A 27,433-nucleotide genomic window follows, 5' to 3' on the forward strand; every position below is an offset into this window, starting at 1 on the left:
ATTTGCGCATATGCTTCGCTGTTTAGAGATAGCGCCGCACCATAACCATGCCGCAGTGATGCACCTGTGCATTCGTAATCGTCTTGTATTCGCTCACAAACGTTTGATATATTGTCAATGTGAATCGGGACTAACACGTCGGGGTGCAATTTTGTTAAATAAGGTGGGGAGATGAGCAGGGAAAATGGCTCAACTTATCCCAACATACGCAAAGGCGGGTTCTTCCCCGGGCTTCGCTCACATTCTTCTCAACGTACTGACTGCAGTCCCTCCCCCTGCATCTGAATAAGAAAGCCTACCCCTGCCTTATGCGATTGCTTCTCTAAGGCTACATGATCTTCTTCCGGTTTCAAACCGCTGCACCTTTTAATATGTGTTATCGGCCGCAGAGCATATAATGTTTTGTGCCATCACGCCGCTTGGGCACCAGCTACACATTTATGAGCTGAAAGTGCTATCTCCATCGACCGCCCCGTTACATCCATGCCCAGTAAGAAAGTGCATGTGCGTGTGCTCTTACTAATACCCAAGACCAACGTCGCGGGGCAAATGTGACGCAGTCCGAAAGTCCTGCGAGAAATCGAGCCATTGGTCATACCTTTATTTAAAACGCTTACGACAGCTTATCACTTATACCCGCAATAAAACTGGCAGTCATCATGTCAAAAGTCTGCTATTGTTTTTATTTTGTACATGAAGCTACAGTGAATAAGTAGAGAGGCGTGTTTCCAGAAGGTATGAACACAGTAGTGAGTAAGCCGTTAAAAGGAACTTCTGACATCGTGCCAATGCGCTGTATAATAAGGTTTGCTGTCAGCGTTAGAAGATCGCAGCAATGGTGCGTCGCTGTATAATAAGGTTTGCTGTCAGCGTTAGAAGATCGCAGCAATGGTGCGTCGCTGTATAATAAGGTTTGCTGTCAGCGTTAGAAGATCGCAGCAATGGTGCGTCGCTGTATAATAAGGTTTGCTGTCAGCGTTAGAAGATCGCAGCAATGGTGCGTCGCTGTATAATAAGGTTTGCTGTCAGCGTTAGAAGATCGCAGCAATAATGCGTCGCTGTATAATAAGGTTTGCTGTTGCGTTAGAAGATGGCAGCAATGGTGCGTCGCTGAGCAACTAATACAGCTGTTGCGAACTCTTAGAAGCTACATCCTTTCGTCCAACTTCCAAGAATTATTATGCATCAACCCAATGTAGAATTCAACAGTACGTTGACTTAAAAAGGGAAGCACCTGAATGTTTTTTAAATGTGACTTCTGCCACATTTGATTTTACTTTGCGAAGTCGGATAGGCTACTTCACCGCGATGGTTGGTTGAACCTGTCTAGAAGGTTCAGTTTTCCACGGATTGGAACAGCAAGAAAGGAGATCAATTCCCCTCTCATCCTTCCCCATTGTCACACGGCAGTGACGCTCTATGCGCAGTCGTATTCTTATAAGCGCCGCTGGCACAACGATACGTAATTACCATGCGCGAAAATTTTGTTTCAGCTTTCCTTTTTGAACTAAGCTTGCATATGTCGTGTGTTCTTTTTATGTGACGTGGTAAGCAAGGTGAATAGTGATGCTCCTGATGAGCGATATTTAATGTTGAATTGACTTTTAGAAATGCAAACTGCTAGCACAATCTACGTCCATAAGATGTGCACAAGTGGGTGGATGCGCTATATGGCGCAATTATGGACAAAGCTTTGCCATATATTCTCAGCCCCGGAGGCTTAGCTGAACTATGCTAAACATGAATCACGGTTTAATTAATGTGGCATAAGTGCAACTTCGGTTCTCGCCCTAGTCTGGTATCTACACGGGGTGATAACAATTACGTAGGCTGTAATGTGCACGTGTGTGCTCACTTCAAAGCTTCACCCCGATCCATCTACGCTAATTTTCCCAGTGGTTAACAGCATTCTCACAATTTGTGTCATTACGTCCTACATGATTCCTGGTTGGAAAACAGGATAAATCGCCCCCAAGCCCATATTTCTCTTGTTCACCACTAAACTAACGTCTGTAAAATTCCGCTTCAGATTCCTTGCTATTTTTCTTCGCCAAGTCGAGGTGTGGCCAGCAAGCCAGTCAGCAAATACCGTGGCTAATTCTCCCGTCGGCCACAATGGCTGTGGGCGGAGCCGGGGCCGGCGCGCCCGCTGATTGGTCGGCGGCTGGTGAGGCTCCGCCCACTGATGACGCTCGGCGCGCCGGCGGCCGGCGGCGGCCAGTTGCCGTGCTGCGCGGAGCGAGAGAGGGGCGCGTGCTGTGTGACCGAACGACCGGCGCCGCACCGCCGCGGCCGACCCGCGGCCTCGTCACGTGACCCGGCCACGGAGCGGCCTGACTTACTCTGACCTGAGGCGGCACGCCATCGGCGCCATGTCGGCCTACACCCAGTTCGGTTACCCCTACGTGACGGCTGCTTCGCAGGTGAGCCGGCTCGACACGCGTGCGGCGGGCTTCACGCGGCACTCGTGCCTGGCTAAGAGGCTCATCGTGTTCGCCGCTTATGCTGACAATATCGGCTTATAATCCGTATTAGCATCCCCTCCCTGCAAATAGAGTGCTTCATTACTTTTCGAGGATTGCCGCATCACACAAACATTGAAACTTAGACGAATCGAGCCGACGGAAGTGCCGGCCCACCCGGTCAACCGGCTGAAAAAGCATCGGCCAGACCGGACCAGATCGGCCAGCTAGCACGGTTTCCTTCGCTCGTACCGCAGCGTGACCACAGGCGCTTCCGTGATTGGCTGCAAATCATTCGAGTTTCAAGCGTGTGTACTCGCTAGCGGATCGGGCTTCTCGGCTGAGCCGCCGTCATAGGATTAATGAAGTGGCTCCTCATGATTACAACGCCTCCGGGAAATACCGTGCGGCGTCAATCCCTGCAAAGGATTAGCGCGTTTCCCTTTCAATATTTCTAGAGAAAATGGAGGAAGGCACTCAAAATTCATTTCTGGGTATGGCGTGACGCGCAAAATTGGGTTGCTGCAAATGAACAACATTTCAGTTTGGGATACCGCGTTCCGCTCTTCGAACACAATAGCTGTAACAAACAAAACACTGATAATGTGAGAACACAGGAAAATCCAGGTTCAAGCCACTGTCTGTGCGATTGTTAAATGCGTTCGTCGTTCTCAGACCCAGCAATTATTTGTACAGTAGTACAGTTAATTAACCAGCATCGACGAGCTAAGGCGTTGCTATTTGTCAACGGTGCCACACGTTCCGGATCTGATTATCACAGCAGCACCGGCACCAGCACCAGCACGTGAGGCAGCGCCTCACGGCTCGGCGCGAATACCGTCTGTGAGAATTCCCGGTGCCAACCACTGATCCCCAGAACACAGTGGTTGGCAACAGGCAGCGGAGATGTCTCCTCTAGCTCTAGAGAAATTCCCGGGCTCCACTGATTCACAAACCATAGGTCGCACACATGAATACAAATTGGCGTTAGTCGCACTGGTGTTAGTCGCACACGCGAATGCAAACTGGCGCTAGTCGCACACGTGAATGCAAACTGGCGCTAGTCGCACACGTGAATGCAAACTGGCGCTAGCGATGTGCACAAACCAGCCAACATGTGCGAGTTCCAGAGGCAGCCAGGCAGGCATAATTGCCAAGTGTAGAACCCAGATCCGTACATACCAGCCCAAATAGACTACTTACTGGGAAATGCGAATAACACTACACTCCAGTTTCAGCTCTGAACCCAAAGAACGTAGGGGTGCCGGTAGTGTACGGTTAGCGCGTCTGCGTTAACCACTGCGCGTCTGGGAAACCAGAGGTACGGGGTTCGGCTCCCCGCGATGCCCGCCCTTCCTGCCAGAGTGAGAGGCAGGCGACGCCTTATAGCCTCAGCAGCTGAGTGCGTCGTAGAAACCCAATGACACACAAACCCAACGAACGGGCTATGCAGAACATAAAAATATTGTCAGGTATGAAAACAAGCATTTATATTTTTCGTTATCACCTCAGCAAAGGGCAATGCAGGATGGCGAATGCCATGATCTGAGAATGGTATCAAAGCTCACCCAGATGAGGACAAACAACAGGACGGAGCACTACCCACGCCCTCAGCCACCACTGGCAAAGCGAGTTGGGACTCTGCGCGCTATCCAATATGTACCTGCATTCATAAACAGAGTATGTCTCATGGGCATCACGGGCATCAGAATGTATCAACAAATTAGCTGATGGCATCGATGTCCATGGATGAGTTGACCCTTATTGAGAGGTTATGATTTACGGTCGCTCACCAAGCTCATCGCAACGAGGGAAATTGTAGGGGAGGCGTGTGTTAGGAACCCGAAACTCTCAGCATGCTGCAGATAACCGGTTCTACCCCCGGTTTTACCCACCAATGTGAAAGGAAAACGTGAGCTCTTGAACTGCCACAGGGAACAAAGATAATTGTGGAAACTGAAGCATCAAAACAAAGCTGCGAACGATCACTAAAGCGTGTATTTATTATCTTCCCATCAATTACGATGGCAATTGTGGCGCATTAGGTAATATGGAAGGCATTCACATCACGAATTATCTTTTCGATCATGTTTTGAGAAAATATGTTACTTTGGGACTGTTATTCAGGAGTCCTTTGGAATAAGAACGCATCAATTGAAGTCGAGAAGATACAATTACTTTAACGATGCATTCAAATAACATGATACAAGTTGTCCGATGCCGTTGGTGTCACTGAGAGACTTTGACCTCATGGATGCAAAGCAAAGGCCACAGCACAACCCTGCCAGCTGATGCCGGTGTCGCTACTTTATTTATAGACATTCTAAGCATCGCGTGAGTAGGTGATCTAGTGTAGAAATGGCGCAAATTGTTACATGCCTTGATCAAGCGATTACTTCGAGCTCGAATGCCCCTGGAAATTGTCAACTTCGCATCGTTTCCCACCACGTGGGTGAAAAGTTTGGTACCAGACTGAGATCGTGAGTCAGAGCTTTTGCCGGGCCCAATGTTGAACTGAGGCTAAGTTACGAAGCTGAACGTGCCTCAGGGTCTGTGGCCATATCGCCAAAGACGTCGGTGATACAGATGTTGTAATGGACAAGCTGTAAATGTCAGACTGTGTTATGCTTTTGATCGTGTCCAGGCATCGTTTCTGGCTCCAAAGCGCTGGAAGAACGATCAATATTGATGATGAAACTTTTACTTGCTTTGGGATGCATGCCATGCTTTTCACATTTCAGCGAGACCTCACATGGCTGACAGGATATCAAGTATACATGAATATTAGCATCCACGTTTTTACAATCGTTGTTCAAACATGTGTGCTGGCTATTTTACAAACTAGAACATGTGGCACATTGTTGTGCGATCACAAACCGCTGACACGACACGTTACAACTGTGTCCGACTCACAACCTGGCTCGTATAGGCGCTGCTTAAAAATATGAGCTGTGGCCGCGATCAGAAAAAATTATAATAAACTTTCCAAAGCATTGCAATACCTGCCCAGCCGCTGTCGTCACACGTTGACTTCACGCATCACGTTAAGGTGACCGGACATCGCAAAGATTGGAACGGCTGGTCCTGACAGTTCGCCTACGGTGCCCCACACCCCATCCGCTCGCGTGCTTCCCATCCAGCAAGGCAACGGACCATTCACGACCGCAGTCATAGGCGTAGGCGGCGGATATCGGGTCAAGCTCCGACAAAACGTCATGTTGTGCTCGAAAACATGGCACCGATCGGCTGCAGCATAGCCGCGCCTTATCACGCGCCTACTTCGGCTTACAACTTCGTTTTTCATTAGGAATTGCATTCATTATTTACCTCGTCCTTGCAATCAAAACGACACAGGAAACCCGCCCGGCAGCGTTTGCATCGCCCTGCAATCCGCCAGCCGTGACCGCTGCAGTGGCGTTCCGGGGAACCGCACCGTATCTGCTTGCGGAAGCCGGGCTGCACGTTGTCACAACATTCCGCGTCAGATGCGATGCGAGCGTTTTGGCCTCATCCTGGGTGGACGGGCGAGCTGCGCACCGTGTCCGCGGGGACAACACCGGGCTGGCCGGACAACGGGCGAACAACGGCGGGGGGGGGGGGGGGTCGGAGATGCGGTGCGTAGGCACGCTTGGAACAGAGGCCCGGACCGGAGCGCAGCAGGAAGCCCGCCTCCCAGCGGACCACCGCCAGGCGGGCGGCGCGAGGGGCGGGCGGGAGCCGCTGGTCACCGCTCGACCACCGGACCACCGCCAGGCGGGCGGCGCGAGGGGCGGGCGGGAGCCGCTGGCCACCGCTCGACCAGCGGACCACCGTCAGGCGGGCGGCGCGAGGGACGGGCGGGAGCCGCTTTGACCAGCGCTCTCCCACCCGACGTGCGCCCCTCGCTGGACGACGTCCGGCGCTGGCCCGTCGCCAGCTCAAACGTAGCTTAGGTGGAGACGTTGTTCACAGCTGTAAAGAGCTTTCCACCCTCCGAGCCACGCACGCCTATCGCCGCATCCTTGCCTGGCTTCCGTTTGCATCCTCATCGCCATCTAAAGCTAGGTGGTCAGTATGATGACGTTGAGCTCATGACAATGCAAGTTCATTTTGGTAAGTGCTTAACGTACCTGCTTCGTAGAAGTACAATACGGCAACCCTCCATTTGCGCAGTGTCCCTTTATCAACGTAGTGCGAACCAATAAATGTCTGTACTGCATGCCAAATCAGTCTTCGGGTACAGTGACGAAGTGTGTGGTAGTTGCCAGTTGTAATGCAATCTGCGCATTGCATAATGTTCATTTGCAGCTGCTCGTCCGTCGTGCATCGATTAATACCGTGTGCAGCACAGGTAATAGGCATTTGTGTATTCAGTGGCCAGGGCAGTAACTCTGTGGTGCATTCCTTCGACTCGGATGGCTTACTCGTCTAGCTGCATGGGGCGAAGCTATCCCAGTGGTGTACCGGTGTGACATTTGGCGGGCTTGTTCGGGACATTTTGCGCGCGTCTTTGCCTTTTACCCTGCGTGGTTCCCCCAACCTTCCACGGCGCACTCCGGCGTCCGGTGACGACCAGATGTCTTCGGCGTGACCCCGACCTGATCCGACCAGATGACCCGTCTTGACCTCGTTTGACTTGCACAGTGCGGCGGTAGTTCACACGACCAGCGTGACATCAGCCGGACTGAAACGCATGAACACAGTGGACCAGTTGTCCCAGTGCATCACTATGACCTCAGTTGACCCACACGAGCCCTACCAACCTACGTGCTCTAAGCTTACTCGTGTGACCTCCTCAGCTGATCTTTGTCACTTTATCTGGCACCGCGGCCTTGCGTGACCTCAGCCTTAGTTGACCTATTTAACATCAGATGACCTTTGTGATCTCTAGGGACCCAGTGTTGAAACATTCGGCCGCTTGGGAAGCAGACATGCCAACATTTTCATGCCATCGCCCCCCCCCCCCCCCCCCCCAGCTTGGGGCTCACTGCCTGCTGCCCCTAACCTTCCTCAAGATCGGCCAATCAGCATCGAACAGGGCGGCGGTCAACCCAGCATCTAGGCGCCTCGGGCTTGGCAAATAGACCGGGCAGGTCAAAGGTCGGCGTTTGGGATCAAACGGCGATAGATTGGCCGCCAACGAACTGCACGTGCCTCGGCGACCAGAGAGCAAGGATCTTGGTAGCATACAGTTATGTTTACCTCCTGAACACCTTCTTAGATCCATTTTGGAAAGCTACAGTGACTTCTGGACAACATCTGCTGACCTGAGCACTGCGACCTCTGGTGACCTGATTCCTGGGACCTCAACTGCCACCTGTGGCCCCAGCTGATTTCTGAGATCTCCTCTGACCTGCGTGGCATCACGTTACTCGTGCTCACGTGAGCCATGTGCCCCAAGCTAGCCTGAACCATGTGCCCCAGGTTAACCTGAATCATGTGCCCCAGTTTAACCTGAATCCGGTGCCACAAGCTAGCCTGAAACCTGTGCCCTAAGTTAACCTGAGCCATGTGCCCCAAGCTTACCTGAGCCATGTACCCCAAGCTAACATGAACCATGTGCCCCAAGTTAACCTGAATCATGTGCCCCAACCTAACATGAATCATGTGCTCAAAGCTAACCTAAATCATGCGCCCCACGTTAACTTGAACCCTGCGTCCCAAGCTAACACGAGCCATGCGCCCCAAACTTATATGAACCATGTGCCCCAAGTTAACCCGAATCATGTGTCACAAGGTAACCTAAACCATGTGCCCCAAGCTTACATGAACCATGTTCCCCAACCTAACCTAAACCATGTGCCCCAAGTTAGCCTGAACCCTGTGCTCCAAGCTGCCCTGTGCTCACCCGTGAGCCATACTGACCGGAGCGTGTCCTCCTCCGCCAGCTGCTGATGCCGGGCCAGCCGAGCACGCCGAGCACGGCCGGCACGTCGTGCTGCGAGACGGGCCGGGTGGTGGGCACCGACCCCGTGACCGGCCAGGCCGTCTGCTCGTGCCAGTACGACCCGAGCCGGCTGGCCGCGCTCAACTCCTACCCGCGCCTCAGCACCGGCTCGACGCTGCACTACAGCACCAGCTACCCCAGCGGCGAGCAGAACCCCTACCCCAGCATCGGCGTCGACTCCTCCTACTTCAGCACCTTCGTGAGTGCCGCTCTGTCCGGTGTGCCTGTCTCAGCACCTCGGGAGTACCGCTCTGTCCGGTTTGCCTACTTCAGCACCTCGTTAGTACTGTGTCCAGCTCCGTCCAGCGTTGCTTCTCAGCACCTTAATGGGTACCGCTCTGTCCGGTTTGCCTACTTCAGCGTCTCGTTAGTGCTGTGTCTGGGGTCCATCCATAATTCCTGTATGCATTACCACCTTTGTGACATGTTGTCCGCTGAGTGATGTCTTTTCGGCGTCTTCTTGAGCAACTGCTCCATCAAGGGCTCCTCACCTTACGAGTTCGGGATTTCTCCCCTCCCTTTGATGTCCTAGAATGGACTTACCACAGTCCTCGCCTCTTCTATACCAGAAGTAGTGAAGTGAAGTGAAGTGAAACTGCCTGCCTTCAGTTCAGAAGTCTGAAGGCAGGGAATGCATGCCAAAAAGGAGGTTTGCTCTCCTGCGTTGTGATTATCGAAAAGTAGAACGGCCGTACACTGTTGACAAAGTAGCAACCCGCCATCACTGGCCAGGACCCCACCCATTACGTGAACTGAGATGTCACCCCACTAATGGGTCTGCTCACCCTGAAGGCGTCGCAGTTCGGTGCATGTTTTGCCAGAGACGTTTTTACAGATAAATTGTTTCGACACCCACCGTCAGCAAAACCTTGGAAGACCAGCCCATTAGGCGTTTTCTCCAGAAAATGACTGATAAAGTATGGGCGTAATGCTCTCTCGACAAATGCTCTCTCGACGCCATGTTGTTCCGTACTATTTGCCCCTTTCGATTTCAAATCTCTGTCTTGCTGCACTTCACCATTTAATATGGTCTCCGGTGAAGCCTATCCCACTCTGCAGTCCATTTGGCTTTGTACCACGTCTATCTATCCATTCCTATCAGTCTTCCGACCTCCTTATCTTCTCTCCCTTCGTATCCGCCTTCCTCTGTCCGTGTGCTCCGGGTCCGTCCCTCAGTCTTCATCCTTTTCTTCCTTTTCTTTCCTTGCCTTCCTCATTCACTCTGTATCCTCTCCACGCTCTCTCTCTTCGGCCTCCTCCTCGACCACTCCCCCTTCCAGGGTGGGTCCCCCGCTTACCCCCCCCCCCCCCAGAAGAGCCCTCGCCAGCCCCCCTCCGGGAGTGCCCCCGGCTGTTCGGGCGGGACCAGTCGCGGCTACTGCCCGGACAGCGGCGGCGGCGGCGGCGGCGGCGGCGGCAGACGCCCGTCTGCCCGCCGCCGCTCGTCCGTCAGGGGTGCTGCCGCCGCCGCCGCCGCCGCCGCCGCCGGCCGCCTGAGCGCGGGGCTGGCGCCTCCCGTCAGTCGCGGCGGCGGCGGCGGCGGCGGCGGCGGCGTGGGCGGGAGTCGCGGGGAGCAGGATTAAGTTCCTGTCAGTCAGAATGGTCCCGGGCCCGGTTCTGGGGGGGGGGGGGGGACAGGGTGGAGTAGACCTTTAGCTGGACACGCCCAGCCGGGGTGGAACCCTGCAATGATGGGATCGCGCAACGGATAGGTCCGGGGGTGTTTATTATCAGATGCTTGTTGTTTATTGGTCCCTGGCTGCCAGCCGGTGGTATTCATCAATAAGCATTATTAGGCATTAACAGGCATTAGTAGTCATGGGTTCAAGAAACCGCACACTGAACAAATAAACGAGCTATTAAGATATACACCAAGAACAACTCATTGCAAGATTAGAGCATTCGACGTCAGTGTCAAAATTTACGACCATGTAGACGTGACACACGTTTCAACTTGATCTTGAAATGAGGAAATACTGAGGCCGAGGACATTCTTCCTGGGTGAAAGTGTAAATAAACATTCACTTCCGCTGGAACCCTGATAACTTCCAGTTCGAACTCGATTAATTAGACTTCGCAGCACGGTAGATCGGTCGAGGCGCAGGACTAGGTAGGAAGGCCATGACATGGTCGTTTCTATACTGATGCAGTCCCTGCTGTGTGTTCTGGTGTCCAGGGGTCCCGAGGGGCTCACTGGAAGGATCCGTCGGTACCGGATCTGATAATAATTGCCGGGCCGAATGGATGAGCTGTCAGTGCGCTTCCTTGGCGCCGCGCACAACAGGGCTTTTCCATTAGCGGTGGCACCCGTCGGACAGTGCACACCTCCTTACCGTCCCGAGGGGCGCGCCCCACCTGTCCGGAGACGTGGCCTGTCACGTCCGCGTGGTCCAGTTATGTCGCCGCGTGTCCGTCACGTGGCGAGTTCGTTGATCGGGAACACTGGATGTGGTGGCGGCGCGCTCTGCCGATCCGGGACTGGGGAATCCTGGGATCGTGTCTCAGTGGTCCGAGAGCATTGGCTCCCCGCATCGTCTCCCACTGTGTGGGAGCTTGCCTGCCTTAGGGCAAACCCGCGTGAACGGGAATATGAACTATCCTGGAGCATGCTCCGTCCTTCCATATCGCGGATTATTCTGGAGTGTGTCCCATTTGTACGGCAGCATGGTCGCTCGGCAGCCCCGTGCCAGCTGTCTGGGAAAAATGAGCTGGGCTGCGATGAGCGAGGGCTGTCCTAGTGGGGAGAGTTGTATGCTTCGGTCATTGGTCACCCCACGTCACTCTCCCAGGACACGCATCTTCAAAGGCACACGACGCACGTCGTCTATCACCATTTTATGAAACAGCAGCGACTGTAGAGGCCGTATCAGCGCTCAAGTGTCATGGCACAGCCAGGGTTCAGACCCGGCACACAGCAGGGCATATCTGCTCTGTTGTGTGTCCTTCTACCCCCCCCCCCCCCCCCCCCCCCCGCCGCCGCATGTAAGCCTAAGGCGCTCACCGTTTGGCCACCACGTGCCCATCGGTCGCCCCTTGGGTAAGTCCTTTTTCCGAAAAAATGCTTGTCCTGTGAAATGTGCCAGTTTTTAGCTGGCATCGCCAGTCCCCAAAATGCTTAAAAATCGAACCCAATTCTCGGCTGCCTTTGCCGTGCTAGACACGGCCAGTCCCTAGAAGGTCCAAGAATTCGACTTCTCAGCCCTCACTGATCCCCAACAAGTACGACGAAGACGGCCCGCGCACTGAGCGTCGTCGCCGATCCGGTCAACACGCCGCAGCCGCCCACACGGTGGCGTCACCGGGACGCGCGCACCGCCGTCGACCCCGACTCCACACCCCCAGCCGCCAGCGGCAGCCGGCGGCTGGCGAGTCCGCCGAAGCTGGCGGAAGCAAATCTCCCCGGCTCGTGGCCGGGTGCCCCCTCCCCTCCCCCTCCGCTGTCCGCCCCTCGCTCGGAGGCGGAATGAATTATGGCCCTTCCCCGGCCGTAACTTGAAACACAAACAATTCTCTCCAACAGAGCCGCTTTTATTGCAGATAAGTGATTCCGTTTAGCCAGCTGGGACACAGTGCATAAAACTCCCTGTCAATCTGTCCGACTAAAATAAGGGCCGTTTAACTGAAGCAGTGAGAGTGGTTAAAGACAACGAAGATTACTTATTAATATTTACGATCGGATTCCGGCTTGGGCCCCAAATGGCGCTGTAACGACAGCATTAAGTCACTGCGCCATTGTGACGGAGAACGGGGAGCTATCCATCTGCCTGCGCACCCCGCCGACTCCAGTCACAAAATGTCACGAGCCGACCGCCATTCCATGAATCATTTGTCAAAACGCGGCGTGCCTAACCACGCTCGACGGTGAAGAATCGCGCAACGTCGGCCATTTGTCTCTGTTGCGCCAGGACTGCCGCCGGCGCCGCGCTGCGTCAACACGGCCCCCTCCGAACGTGCCCACCGTGACCCGGCCCCGTCGACGTGACCTGTAGGGCAGACGGGCGCGAAAAGCCAGGTGAATGCTATTTACGGTCGAAGCCAGGCTGTAAATTACTTGCAGCGGGCCCTGTCCGCGGTGGCGCAGGGAGATGGTTTAACGGCCCACCGCCTTGGCTGCCGCGCCGCGACTTGACGCCTGCTGACGCTCCCCGACTCCCCGCTGATCGCAGGGGAAGATGATTCATAACACATGATATTGGATGCGCGTGTTACTTCGTTCTCCTTTTGACAAGAGTGGACTGCGTTGACGCATCTGACGCTTTCCCATGTACGAACCTGATAGGCAATGAATGGCCGTTTCTTCCGTGAGATAGCAGTGGGTATGTGCATCTGTCCACTCTGTTTAACGATGACAGCTGTCCATTGCACAAAACGCGCACCGCTAAAACCGATGCTTTTAAGCCCGGTGCTTATCGTATATCGGAGGTTTCTTATGGAAATGTCCTGCATAATGGCTTGTGTCTATAAGCATTATTTAGCCGTTAGTGTTTCGAGTGAGGCGGAATAAAAAATTCGTGATAAATGAATGCTGTCTGAACAACGTGCTTTATGGTTGGAATGTGGCTATGCCCACCCTTAGCCAATAATTTGCGTTATGCCCTCCTACACTGAGCGTTATGTGCAGGCTGTACAAAATTTGTCTACTAAAACGATTGAATTTTATCTCAACGTGGGTTTATCGTTATAACTACCTCAGGCAAATGGAACGCGTTCACGAGTAGTCCGCGCCGATTCGGGTGTGGTCCTGTAGAACCTGATCATCCTGGTCGACTATCGCACATGCTTCAATTCAAGATCTAAGCTATTTGCTTGTCGGCCACTTCAGCGCCGATCCCAGTAGATAAAGTGCCATTGTTGGCGCCATTCACGTGTTGGCGACAGGTACACCCCTAAATGTTATTGCTTCCAGCGGTCGACCGGTAGCAGTTATACTAATGATAAGGTAGCATACGTCAATCCTGGATAACATCTGCACGGATAAGATGGCGGTCGATATGACATTTAAGGGAGGTGTCGCAACTGAACAGCGCCCCCCGGTAGCCGTCTGGTGAGCAGGGGCTGTTGCTGGCACTGTCACGGTAGCGGGTGCTTGCAGTCACGTGGTCGACACTTGTGCAGGTGATCAGCTCACCTCACCAGGCTGGCGACTGACCTCGGTCGCCCACTGGACCACAGCCCAGCCCACTCACTCAGCCCACATCAGCCTATATCAGCCACAGTCTGGACCGCACTCGGGTGCCGATCTCTGCTTCAACTAAGGCTGCACTGGGACGACTGACAATGAGCGCATTACCTACTGGTGGGATGGCGTTCTCGGCCTCAACTTAGACTGCACTGGGGCGACTGACAATGAGCGCATTATCCTACTGGTCGGGTGGCGTTCTCGGCTTCAACTAAGACTGCACTGGGGCGACTGACAATGAACGCATTATCTACTGGTCGGATGACGTTCTCGGCTTCAACGAAGACTGCACTAGGGCGACTGACAATGAACGCATTATCTACTGGTCGGATGACGTTCTCGGCTTCAACTAAGACTGCACTGGGGGCGACTGACAAGCGCATTATCTACTGGTCGGATGCGGATCTCGACTTCAACTAAAACTGCACTAGGGCGGCTGACAATGAGCGCATTATCTACTGATCGGATGACGTTCTCGACTTTAACTAAAGCTGCACAAGGACGACTGACAATGAACGCATTACCTACTGGTCGGATGGCGTTCTCGACTTCAACTTAAGATGTCACCAAGACCTATGCCAATGGAAACGGCCGTTTTCGGACACATCGCAATGGTTCTAAGCCATGAATAAGAATGTTCCTATTTCGTGAATTAGGCAAGCGATGTAATGGCTGCACGATGGCCACGCGCAAATTCATAGCCCACATTGTTGTACTGGAGTATGGATGGCGGCACAGTAGTGATTGCAAAGGGTCAATCAAAGGCTATCCCGCCAAAAACGCGACGGACTGAGCTGTGCCGCGCCCAGCCGCTGTGAGCCTACACAAACTATGGTTATCTGGCGTCAGGACACGCTCAGCCTGTGGCCCTACTCCGATTAAGATAGTTGTACTCCACGGCTCGGTGTGATTCCCAGGAGCAAAAGCATATTTACCTATTTTATGTATTTATTTTGACGCAATGTTTTACATTTCGCTGACACCGCCAATTCAGCTCATATGTGGCGAAGATTTAAAGTACAGTTGGCGATGACTGAATTCGAATTTGCTGAGTTACCTCACTGTGTGCCATTTGTAAGCAACGAGTATCTTCAGATGATCGAAACAAGCTGTTCTTGCAGTTTTTCGTAGTCCCAACTCTTTGGCACCGGAAAAAAACATTAAATCTCGCTAAGCGAGGTTAGCGCTCGTTTTGACAGATGGTCAGTGTGACCCCCGTTTACTTTTTCCGAGGATGTCACTCAGAAACGCACTAAAAGATTTTATTATGTGACATTTATTGCGCGTATTTTGACACAGGCGCCGTGCCTTCAGCGTTTCCTGTTTTTGAGCAGTGACTGTTTTTAGGAATGCCGCACGGGCGCGGGCGCCGGCCGGCAGCCGACAGGTCCGCCGACCGCGCGAGGCGGGCCGACACTGTCACACTAATACTGCCCCACATGTCAAGGCACATAAAAATGCATCGCAATGTGCACAGAATTCAACGAGGAAAACGCCTGTGGAAGTGGCATGTCGCTGCGTGGCTCTGAGGCGTAAGTATGAGCATAGCAATCTGAAAAGTGTGGTTTTCGAAAAAATGACGTTTTGTCTTTGCAATATAGGATCAGTTGTTGACTTAAAGACGTACGATGTATTACCAATCGAAAGACCTCGTTGAGACCAGTCCACTGATCTTTTTCCGTGAGGCTCTGTTGTTCTTAGTTTGGAAGCGGCACGGGAGGCCGGTCGCATCGACCCCTCCTCCTAACAGCTCACGTTATGGAAAGGGGCGAATCGGGGCGAGGGTTAAGGGAATTATGGTGAAGTGTGAAGAGGCGTTACTGCAGCGACGCGTGCCGCGTCTCTGCTCCCTCTCGCATTGTGCCACCTCCACCTGCCCCTGATGTGTGCTAATATGAGCTCCAGTTCTGACGTCCCCTCCTTTCTCTGTCCCCTGCCTGATGTGCGCAACTCTGTCTCCAGTCTGATGCATGCAACAACATGTGCTCAATCCCGTACATGGGCGACCGATCTGTGGCAACCACATCATGAGCCACAGGCCCGTTCCATCCAAGAAGTGCGCCACTTCTCCGCTAGGAGACGTGCGCCAGTTGTCTTGCATAATGAACTCTCTGCCCCCCCCCCCCCCCTCCCTTCCACCAACATGCCGTGTGTCACGTCTCCGCTCTGCCCGTGACGTGCGCCACGCCTGTCGTCCACCCGCGGCGTGCGCCATGTCTGTGGTCCACCCATGACGTGCGTCACGCCTGTCGTCCATCCGTAACGTGTGCCACGTCTATGGTCCACCCGCGACGTGCGCCACGTCTGTCGTCCATCCGTGACATGTGCCACGTCTATGGTCCACCCATGACTTGCGCCACGTCTGTGGTCCACCCGCGACGTGCGCCACGTCTGTCGTCCATCCGTAACGTGTGCCACGTCTATGGTCCACCCATGACGTGCGCCACGCCTGTCGTCCACCCATGACGTGCGCCACGTCTGTGGTTCACCCGTAACGCACGCCACATCCGCTCTTTCTATTACGTGAGGCCACTGCTCTTCTCTGTGACATGCGCCACTTGTCGATTCCGCCCGCGCCATCGCTTCTCTGTTTCATCCGTGACGTCCGCGACTTATCCGGTCTATCTGTGACATGAGCCCCTTCTTCGCTTCTTTCTGTGCGCCACTTTCCTCCTAAAACGGTGACGTGCGCCACCTCTCAGCCCCACCTTTGACGTGCGCTACTTCTCTGCCCCATCCGTGACGCGTGCCGTCGCTCTGTCCTGCAGGGCACGCCGTACGGCCTGAAGGAGTCGAGCGGAGCAGACATGGGCGTCTATGGCGGCCTCGGCGGCACGGCCGGCTACGGCTACAGCCCCTACGACCCCTCGCTGTACGGGTGAGCACGCCAGGACGGCACGTGCGCGGTACAGTGGCGCCGCTGGAACGCCCTCAATGAGCGTGCGCTATGTGGACGAGGGCCTCGGTTTAACGTGTTTTTCACCACATACCTCGCAATTGCGACATAGCCAAGTGCACCGACAAATCGTCAACACGGCTCAACACGGAGTTCCGGCCACATAACAGACACAACGACTCAACCCCGGGGGCCATTATAGGACAGTGTGGTGGTATGTTTGGGGCGGATTGGACCCCGTGCGGGGACAGCGTCTGTGAGGTGGACCACGATAATTACGAGCACTGACCTGCAGCGGCAGAAGCTGGCTGCCTTCCTGGGCGACACTAATTGCAATCACTTATTCACTAATGGTTTTACGGCAGCACAATTAGCACACTTTTGCGGAGTGCACGAAGCCTGTGAATTATTCACAGCGGCTCAGTTCGATACGGGTGCTTGAAGCGGTCGGAGCGCCGCTCTTCCTCGAGCCGCTTGACCTGGTCGTGTGCCGACTGCCCGCACGACTGCATGAGCGACGCTCTAAACCGGCCCCTGGCCATCTCGGCTAATTCCGCCGATTGCACATCAAGCGTTTATTGGCGTATATTAGACCACTGTGCACCACTGCAGCGCCTCCGCCCATTCCGTGCTCCCCGCTCTCGTGGCACGAGCACATGACGGCTTCTCCCGCTGTGCAGGCGTGTGGGGGAGGGTGCACGACCCACGGGAGTCCAGGGAGGGTGGTGCTGGCCGCCCATAGCGGCGCGCCGCCACCGCGCGAGCGCAGTAAATCTAATTTAGTACGTCATCAAGACCCCAAGCCACGGCCATTGCAACAATGACAAATTTACATTGCAAATGAGGCCGTGGCACGAACCTGGCTGGGGCGCCAGGCAAATGCTGAAGCAACGGGGCTGACTGAGCGGGGAATCTGACCCGGCGCAAAGGGGAGAGGGGGGGGGGGGGCGGGGGAGCTGGGGCTGGGGCCCAGCCACACGGTCTTTGTCAGCTTTGGGTGGCGTTTTGTCAGCTTTGGGTGCTGTTTCAGTTAATGCTAGAGACAAATTGGCGGGCATTACCCACGTGTACTAGGACAGCATGTGCTGCTACTGAGGCTGCAGCAAAATGACTAAGTCAGGCACGGAGCCGGCCGCCGCTGTCGCCTGCGGCTGTGAGTTAGCAGGCGCGGGCCTTGTGGCCCTGCTTTAGGTCCCACCCACCCCGTCCACCGTGGCTCGCAGTGTGCCGTTTCCAAAGCTAGTTAGTGATGCTGTAGTTTTTGCTTATTTTAGCTTATCTCGGCTTTGATCGGGCCCCGTTCAGGGACGTTGCATGTTTGTGAATAGGCTGCATTTGACAAACAGGCAGTGTTTTCGTTCTCTACTTGTGGATCAGAATGGTGTCGCCCTGCGAATGTGACGTCCTTTAAGGTTCCAATTATTATCCTATTAATTCTGATAAGTGCATGAGGTAGACTGGTTATTCACTTCTTTTTTCCAGTTGCTTGCTTCTTTCTTGTTTGAGAACGGTTCTCAAACTATTCGATCATTTCCATCCGTCTCTTTCTCGCTGCTTTTAACATCAACTATCCAATAAACCCTTTTCGTCTCTGTCTTCACCTTATCTTTCCACTCTCTTATTGCTCTCTTTCTTATGTCTCCCACTTTCCCGATCTCCATCTGTTCTCTCTTTCTCCCTTTCTCTTCGTTGCTCCATTTCTCTGTTCCTCCTTCCATCCCTATCGTGCAGAGAGAGAGAGAGAGAGAGAGAGAGAGAGGAGAGAGAGAGAGAGAGAGAGAGAGAGAGAGAGAGAGAGGGAATCGAGGGGGAGAGAGAGAGCCAGGAAGCCTCCATCATCCACTCTCCTTCTCTCCTCTCTCTCCTCCTCTCCCCTTTTCTCCTCCCCTCTCTCCCGCTCTCTCTTTCTCTCTCTCTCTCTTTGTCTCTATCCTATCTCCCTTCCTCTCTAACTTCCCCCCCACCCCTCTCCCCACACCTCTCGGAGAGGGTGAGAGTCCCCTCTCACCCTCTCCGACATCTGCCGAGAAACCCCTCTCACCCTCTCCGACATCTGCCGGGCCGCGCGGGCCCGCTGACGTTAATTAATTCCCGACGCGTCGGCCGCGACTGGCCGACGCCGAGGCGCTAATGAACCGGCGCCGGCGCCGACGCCGGCACCGGCGCGCGTGGGCATGCTCGGCAAGTGTTCGACGTCGAGCGACGACGCTCAGGTGAACTTACGACCCCGGGTGGCAGCCGCATCTGTGCCGCATTATCGGCAGCAGACGGGGCGTCGGCGCCGACCCCGCGCGAGCAATATCAGGGGTGGAGCCGACATCGAATCTGTGGGGTTCTGTCGCAAATTATACGCCAATGAACCGATAACCAGGCTTAGGGAGGAGAAAGCTCGTTTTTTACCACCTTTGGGAAGAAGCTGTGGACAGCCGCCCAGCGTCAGTCAGTGACCATTGTCATACGGTTTAGTGATGGGAGAGACTGGACCTGTGTTGCGTGATACAGTGCATGTGCCTGTGCGTTTACTGGTTGGATACTAGCTTGTTCTCTTGAGTTCGCCTTGAAGAGCTTACTGACGCTTCCATGAAGGTGTGGAGTCAGATACCTGCCGTCTGAGAACGCGACATTCCTGCATTTATCCTTGAAAGGCCTATGACAACCGCCATGACTCCGGGCCGTTACGTGCCCATTTAACCAGTTAATTACTCGCCTCTGAGCGGCCGGCACGCGACACAACACCGCTAAGCCCTAGCCTGTCGTCCAGCGGGCGCCGTCTGTTCCACTCGCCCGGAGTCGACCCCGCCGCCGACCGGCCCGTCCGCCTGATTTGCTCCATTCATCTTCACCTGCCCGTGAGGAGTCGGCCATGCCTTCGGCGGCGCCAGCATCGATTCACACGGGGCGGTGACGGCCGGCCGGCCCGCCGGAAGGGCCGCGGCGGGCGGCGTTTTTGTGGATGGCGGCGCCCGAGCGGCCGCCGTCGCCGCTTCGTAATCCACTCAGAGGCGCCGGCCGGCGGCGGCGGCGGCGCTCGCGCAGACCGGCGTAATCTGCGCCGGCGCCTCTCGGTTAATAAGTTGATTATGGACGGCCGCGGAGCTGCTGGGCGCTTCCGGCAGGTGCCGATGGGGCTGTCGCCACAAGGAAGCCCGGGCGAACGCTGGAGCAGGGGCACGCCATACTGTTTCGAAATATGTCAATGTGAAAAATATCAAATGTTGTCTCCTTTTGCAAAATGAGCGCAGAACAAGTAGCAAGCGTCGTATCGTACGCGTATGAAGAATCCAATAAGCCCCAACTGAAGGCAAAAATTGTACTACTTTTTCATGAAATATCTCGTTCGAACGAAGCTTCTTTCGTTCGGGCAGCTTTGCTACTCTAACCTATCTTACCTTCAATCGCTCGGGAGGTACGCTGTGTTCATGCTTTAAGCTGAGTGCGCACCACTCAACTATTATTTTCTAGCTGTCATTCGAAGCCAGGCCGCCCTGGAAGCGTGGCACGTCAAGAGAGCCATTTCCATTGACCACCGCTGGAAACAATGACAGCCAAACGACGGCGGACGGTGCGGGCCGAGCACGTCAAACATTCCGGTTATGCCGACCAATGCATCTAACGTTGCAATCACTGCGCTCTAAGCCACCAGCAGCGGAACTTTGAAGAAGGTATTACAGGGTCCATCCATCAACTCCAGCCGATCGTGCGGTGTTTACGGCATCGCCTTGAGCCCTGCAGCCGACCAGGGCAGGCCGATCGGGCACGCCCCCGACCAGAGCTTGTCTGTGTTGGCCGCCGCTGCAGCAGTGCGTGACGTAGGGTTTGGTTACCGAACGCCGCCGAGAAGCCCCGCCGGCCGCTGTGTATCCAATTTGTCGGCCGCGGCGTGGCAGACATTGCATTACGGCTTCTGCGCCACGCAACTCTCGGTCGCGGCGTCTGCCACAACAGCTGGAGGGTGTCGGACATGCGTTAGCTCGGAGGTGAAGATTTTGTGACGGACCCGCCCTAGCCTGAGCTGGGTAACGCTGGTTTACTTTAAGCAATGGAGACCTGTTAAGAAGGTTCGCAAATAACTGAAAGCCTGGTTAATATTTACACACGCACATATATATATATATATATATATATATATATATATATATATATATATATATATATACAAGAGACCAGGCGTGCTCTCCATAGCCCACCTCACTCTCCCCTTATGCCAACCTTTTCCACTGGTATTTCTCGAGGAGTTCCTGTCACCATCCATGTCCCAAATGGAAAGAGATGCGAGTATCTGGCTGGCCAATGCGTTGGAGTAAACCTGTCTCAGTCAAGAAAAGCTAAAATTGTGCCTTTTTGAGGAAAGTTTGCGTGGTCACTGCCCCGCATGTCATGCTGCATTTTTCGCTCCGGCTCGCGCCATGCTCCCTCGTCCCCATCCCCCTCACATCTGCTTCCACACCGTCCAGGTCTCCATGCCTCACAAGCAACCTCCTCCCATCTTACCCCTCTGCCGCACCATGGACAACCACAGATACCCACTGATTTCCAAGCTCTGCGCGCTGTCCTGTTCCCCCCCCCCGCCCCTTCCCCACTGCCCCTCCCTCCTGGTCGTCAGCTGTGAAGCCCTGCCCCGTTGCGCCCGACTGCCCCGCTCCGCTCGCTGCACGGTCAGCCCCAGGGCAAACAGCTATGGCGGCCGGGCCGGCCGGCGTTTTGTTCCGTCCGTCCGCAATGGATGTTGAGCTATGTCGGCCAAATGGGACGTAATTGTGGTGCGGCACGCCAATGATCGCCAGACATGAAGCCGGCCCGAGGGCGGAGATGGAGAACTGCAGGGACTGCAGGGATGGGGACTGGGGACTGGGGACTGGGGACTAGGGACTAGGGACTGAGGACTGGGAGACTGGGGACTGGGAGACTGGGGACTGAAAGCTGGCGTTCGGGCAATGGGGGCTAAAGGCTGGATGATGGGACTGAGCAGCAGACTGAGGGGGCTCGGACTGAGGAAGGAGGGACCCGTGATGAGCGCGTCATGGATTGCAGGATTGCAAAGGCGGAGTGACCGGCAGACGGCCTGGTGCCCAATCGGCTGAATGATGAAGAAAACAGCCAACTGATGCTAATCTAATAAGCAGGGAACAGATGCACTCATCTCGCAAATAACCGAAACCCAAGAAGTCCGGAAAACAGCAGCGAACAAGTTGACATTTCCAAAACAAGACGACTGCTAATTGAACACAGCAGCAGCTCATGAAACGGCCAGCGGCGCTCCATCCAGAGCTCGATTGCCTGCCAGACGGCTGCCGACATTGCCAGCTCGCCGGCCACCGACCGTGCTGGCAGCGGTCGTGCCGGCCGCTGCTAACGTGCCAGCACGCTTAACGGCTCCTAATTACCTCAAAACTACACCGTCCGCTCTTTACGGCCGGTTTTATTGCAGTGTGATCACCGCACGTGAAGTGTTTGGCGCAGCCCCGACAAATTAGTATTACATTTATTACATAAAGTTGTTTGGCACATGGGGAGGCGGCGCGACCGACGCTGCATGCTGGCAGACATGTGGCGCCGGTCGTCACGCAGGGACGACATCAGTCGGCGGCAGGGTCGGCACGGCCGGTCATCGAGCGCCGATGCCGACGCTGCGTCGCCGCCGACGGAGCGACGGTCGATCTGCGATGGCGCGTCTTGATGGCGATGACCGTCATTGACGCGCTCGTGGTGCAGTTGACGGGCGAATAAATGTCATGGGCTGGTGGAGCGCGTGCTGATAATGTTGAGAGGTGCTTGAGGAGGCTTAGTGGTGAGCGAAATTCTCAGCGCCGCGACGGCCTGGCGGTTGAAATGCAAACGGCATGCTTGCGGTCGCCTTATGCACGGCGTTTCCGGACAGGACGCTTCCTTTGCGGCGATTCCTGAAGAGATTTATTGATGGCATTACTTGCAAATGGTCGCAGGTAATGCGAGATACAAAAGCAATAATGTGCTGCCATTTTGTTTAAGCCTCGTTGACTGCAGACGGCCCTGCGAAACATGCTGGCTCGAATGCTGAACTGTGAGGGAGAATGCCCGGAGTTAAGTTTTCTGTGAAGAGCGAAGATGCTAAAGGCAGATAAAATCCCCGAGACGTGACAGTAGATCCCGCGCATCCGTCCTGTTCTCTTGTTTAGCGGTTTACAGTGGCTCGCTGAACCAAATGCGATAAGCTAACTCCATATCTACGACGTCAAGTACACTGCCAGCTGCCCTTCTAGACGAGAACCTCGCCAGCGTCCTGACTTCCACGCAACTGGCACCAAACATGTCTGAGATCCGCCGGCCGGCGCCGGGCGGTCGCCAGCAGGCGTCGGCTCAGTGGCCGGCCGGGCGCCCTCTCAGCGCCGCCGCCTCTTCAGCCGACCCCGGTCCGGCCGTGTCCAGCGTCGTCCGTCCGCTCCAGCCAGTTTTTACCCCGCCCCTGAGTGGACTGGACGGATCGCTTTTTCGCCGGTCGCCCCCGCCAGCCAGGCGCCAACCGTCAGCCTAATAGAACTAATAAAATCCAACTTATGTCCACGGGAATGATATAACTGTCGACTTCTTGTGTGCCGAGGATGAGCATGATTGACGAGAGCGCGGTGGGAAGGAACCGGGCCATTCAATGCGGGTTCAACCTTGCCAGCGTCACGACCTGGTCCGGCTCTGAACACAGGGATCTCTTCGGTACAACGCCATCCCTCCTGGTTGAAATGATAAGTCGAGGGCCAGTGACTTCTTTTTTAAGCAGACTTCGTGGAGATCTCATACGTGTCCTTCTCTTCCCATTGCCGATGGGGCTCCATTTCGCGACTTGGCTTTTTTGCAACTATCCGCATGAATTTCCTTTCAAATTTCTGCCACATTCCTCCGCACTGACTGCAACTTGCAAAACAGGACGGACGACTGTATCGACGTCGACGCATAGTTTACCACAAAGATCCACTCCTTTCTAATGGACCCCGTGCGCTCTTACAGCGAAGTGGACTATCAGTCCCCGCGACAGTGATGGATGTTCGACTCCGCCACCACCCCGTCTATGGAACTCGGTTCACGGCCGGGGCACAGCTGATTGACAGAATCGCCGAACGGCTTCCGGGGCACAGCGCACGAGGGCGTCACTTCGTCCTGCAACCGATATGAGTTCATGTACCGGCCGTGGCCGAGGTGCAGACGCTTATCGTCTCGAGCGGCCATCTGTAACTGTCTGAATGACAAAGCGTGGGGCTTATTTATAGACGCAATGAGGCCGCGCGAAGGAAAAGCGTGCTGGGCCTAAAAGTGGTTGAGATGAGCTAGATCCTGGAGGAGATCGGTCGTGGATGGACGTCGGGAAGCGGCAGTTGACCAGCGGCAACTGTGGGGCGGATGATGTTTGTCCGTTATTAAGCACAGCCGGGTGATTGCGTCGTTTGCCTTCTGCGGCATGAAGATGGTCATGCTTGATCTCCCGCCTCCATCGGACTGTGCTCCTCCAGAAAGTACACCGCTTGAAGAGGCTGGGCGGTTAGACATGCCGTGGATGAAATGTCCGACCGATATCCGGCAGAGGCCCCCAAATAGTGGTCCGCCGACCAGCGACTAGGCAGCAGTGATGAAGCACTCAGCTGTCGGCCAGCGGCGGCAGACAGCCGGAAGTCTTTTAGCGGCAGTGAGCAAGCCAGAAAACCTCTACCCAGCTAGAGTTCCGGCAGCGGGTGACCAGCCAACCGACGGCCACCCAGCCGCTAGCCAACCAGCAACGGCCGACTCAGCGGCGAGCTCGCTAGCGGCCAGGCCAACCAGCCAACAGCTGTCAGCCAGCAGTGGTCAGCCGGGCGGCGGCCAGCCAGCGCCGGTTAGCGCGGGAGGCCTGCCGAGCCACCAGCCGAGTGACAGCACCCAGCTGAGCGACGGGAGCGCCGCTGCCTCCCGGCCTCCCGGCCTCCCGCCCGGGGTGGCGGCCGGGCCGGCCGTCACAGTTCCTCCCCGTCTGATTAACGCCAGCTCGTCGCCGGCCGGGCACGGTGGATTAGCTCCCGCGATGGATCGCCGTGCAGGGATGGCCCGCTTCATTAGAGGCGACTCAGATCGCCAGGGACCCGCGTCGGGACAGCTCGGGAGGGTCACGGCCACCGGCGTCGCCTCCGGTCTGGGAAACTTGGGTCACGGCGTCTCACGCGGCTTCACGCCAGAGGGGAGCGCAAGTCGGGCGGATCTGCACGACGCGAGCAGCATCTAAGGTCTGAAAGGTGTCGGGGTAAGAATGGTATGCAGCAGTGCGGCAGAAACTAGACTCATAACATGGATCATCGACATTCTAAAGTGAGTTGTGAGCATTCGAATGCATTTCTGAGTACTGCATTTGGAACAAACAGGCCCCGGCTGCTTCTCCTCGGATGCCAACTTCTAACGCACCCCGAATCCATTTCCGGCGGGCTGAAATCCGGTCTGGTCTCATCCCCACTGGACCGGGCCCGGCTAGGTCGGATTCTTGCCTTGCCCGGACCCGCCGGGCTCCCGCCTGCATGACCTTAATCATGCGGACTTCGGACTGTCCGGCACTGCTTGGGTCGGATTCCCGTTCTGGCCCGGCTGGACTCGCCGGACAACCCTGCCCAGCCCGGGCATCCGCCTGCCCAAACCTCCCCCGTCCGGACTCCGGACTCTCCGCTGTCCAGTGTCCGGGCCGGATTCCTGGTCGGATTCGGACATGACGCACACCAGAGCTGCGCCAGCCGGTAGAGCTCGGATTTACGGCCCATAATTGAGCCTGATCTCACGCGATATGTCGGCCCCGGCTGGCGCGTGCATAAACCAAGCAGCGGGACCTCCGTCGGCCAGATAAGCCGGCGGTGACGAACGGCTGAGAGGGGTGGGCAGCAGGCGTGCGCTGATATACACCCCACCGGGCTTCAGTCAGAGGGCAGGACTGGGTGGCTGGGAGGGGTGGGCAGCAGCCGTGCGCTGATCTACACCCCACCGGGCTTCAGTCAGAGGGCAGGACTGAGTGGCTGGGAGGGGTGGGCAGCAGCCGTGCGCTGATCTACACCCTACCGGGCTTCAGTCAGAGGGCAGGACCGGGTGGCTGAGAGGGGTGGGCAGCAGGCGTGTGCTGATCTACACCCCACCGGGCTTCAGTCAGAGGGCTGGACCGGGTGGCTGAGAGGGGTGGGCAGCAGGCGTATGCTGATCCACACCCCACCGGGATTCAGTCAGAGAGCTGGACTGGGTGGCTGGAAAGGGTGGGCAGCAGGTGTGTGCTGATCTACACCCCACCGGGCTTCAGCCAGAGGGCTGGACTGGGTGACTGGACGGGCCGGGTGGTGAACGTTTGCCGAATTACGCTCAAACAGGCTTCATACATGTCAACTGAGAAAAAAGAGAAGCCCACCCAATAGAGTTTCATAAGTAGTCAGCCTGATACGGCAGCAGGCAATGCACAACATGGTGTGTGATGCACACGATGATGAAGCTGACTGCTAAAAGACATTTAACTGTTTTGCGGCAGACGCAATTGCAAGACGCTAATTACTGATTAGCATACAAATGTATCTCGTCAACTGCAGCCAATTCAGCCTCGTCGTCCCGCCTGCAGTCACGAGAGGAACGTTGTAGGGCTGTGCAGTGTTATTCTCAGGGGAATCAACGTCTGGAATCGCGTTTCATTAGCTCACTTCACATCGTGAGAAGGGGCATTATGTACCGTAGATACGGTTCCGTCTTGATCACCGCTGTTGTATCACCTGTTCACATAAGGCGCCCTCACGAAACACCTCACTAGTCTGTCCTCCCTGCCGCAGGTACGGTGCGCCCTACGATCTGGCGGCGAGAAGGAAGAACGCCACTCGCGAGTCCACGGGCACGCTGAAGGCGTGGCTGAACGAGCACAAGAAGAACCCGTACCCGACCAAGGGCGAGAAGATCATGCTGGCCATCATCACCAAGATGACGCTGACGCAGGTCTCCACGTGGTTCGCCAACGCCCGGCGAAGACTGAAGAAGGAGAACAAGATGACCTGGGAGCCGAAGAACAAGACGGAGTCGGACGAGGAGGCGGACGACAATGCCGCGGAGAAGGACAAGACGGACAAGGACGAAACGGACGGTGAAAAAGGTCAGACCATGACAGGTTCGGTCCATCAATTAGGACCGGCCTTTCGCCCAAGTGAGACGGGCATGAGATCCGCACGCCGCCAAGTTGATGCTGCCTTCCTCGCATTCGCCAGCCGCCTCACATTGGGCCGTTGGTTTGCATGACTTTCGTGAAGGCGCTGTAAAATGCTTGGTTCTTGCGGTGCGCTAACTTTGCATTTCATTTCTTCTGTTGGATTTTTCAATGCATCGTTGATCAATTATCTATCAATTCAGTTTATTCATTTGATGTCATGCGCTCGATGTTTTGCACCCCAAATGTGTTTCGTTTAAGAGTATCATAACAACTTTGACATCATTGATATGTTTTCGATCCCCTCAGAAAAAGGCACGCTGTATTATCCAAGTAGCCCAAAACGTATCAGACTATAAGAAAACCCACCGTTTTGGTAACTAATACAGCGCGCAGTCCACACACATAAAATTCGCAATAGCTTGCAGCTAGTTGCTCAAAACTCGTAACTTATCTAATCGCGTAACTGATCGGGATATTCATGTCGCATCGTCACCATTCCAGAGTCGCCGCTGAGCAACGCCGCGAGCGAAGGCTTGTCGCCGCTGGCCCGGGCCGAGGTCAAGTCGGAGACGCTCTCGCCGGGCGGCGACTGGAAGGACAAGCCGCTCGACGACTGCAGCGACCCGCAGAAGCCCAAGATCTGGTCGCTGGCCGATACGGCCGTCTGCAAGACGCCGCCGCCGCCGCCGGGCCACGGCTGGCCGGCCGAGCGGCTGCCGGCACACACCGCAGCCACCACCTTCCCGCTGCCGCCCACCATCGCGCCCGGCGCCGCGCCCTTCTCCCGCTACTCGCACCAGGCGCAGGCGCAGGCGCAGGC

At 55.5% G+C, this 27,433-nt stretch overlaps 1 protein-coding gene across 1 annotated transcript; it reads left to right on the forward strand.

Moving 5' to 3' along the window:
- Positions 1-2,249: 2,249 nt before the first annotated feature.
- On the forward strand, positions 2,250-27,433 carry LOC119106396 (homeobox protein araucan; the record flags this gene model as incomplete). The annotated part of the gene is given in 5 exon segments (XM_037230037.1): positions 2,250-2,423; positions 8,330-8,587; positions 16,336-16,445; positions 26,246-26,559; positions 27,115-27,433. Coding segments are annotated over 5 exon segments (1,052 nt in total), but the record flags the coding sequence as incomplete, so codon positions are not given.

This window comes from Pollicipes pollicipes, unplaced genomic scaffold (assembly GCF_011947565.3).
Source record: "Pollicipes pollicipes isolate AB1234 unplaced genomic scaffold, Ppol_2.1 Scaffold_6138;HRSCAF=7277_pilon_pilon_pilon, whole genome shotgun sequence".
Classification (NCBI taxonomy): Eukaryota; Metazoa; Arthropoda; class Thecostraca; order Pollicipedomorpha; family Pollicipedidae; genus Pollicipes; species Pollicipes pollicipes.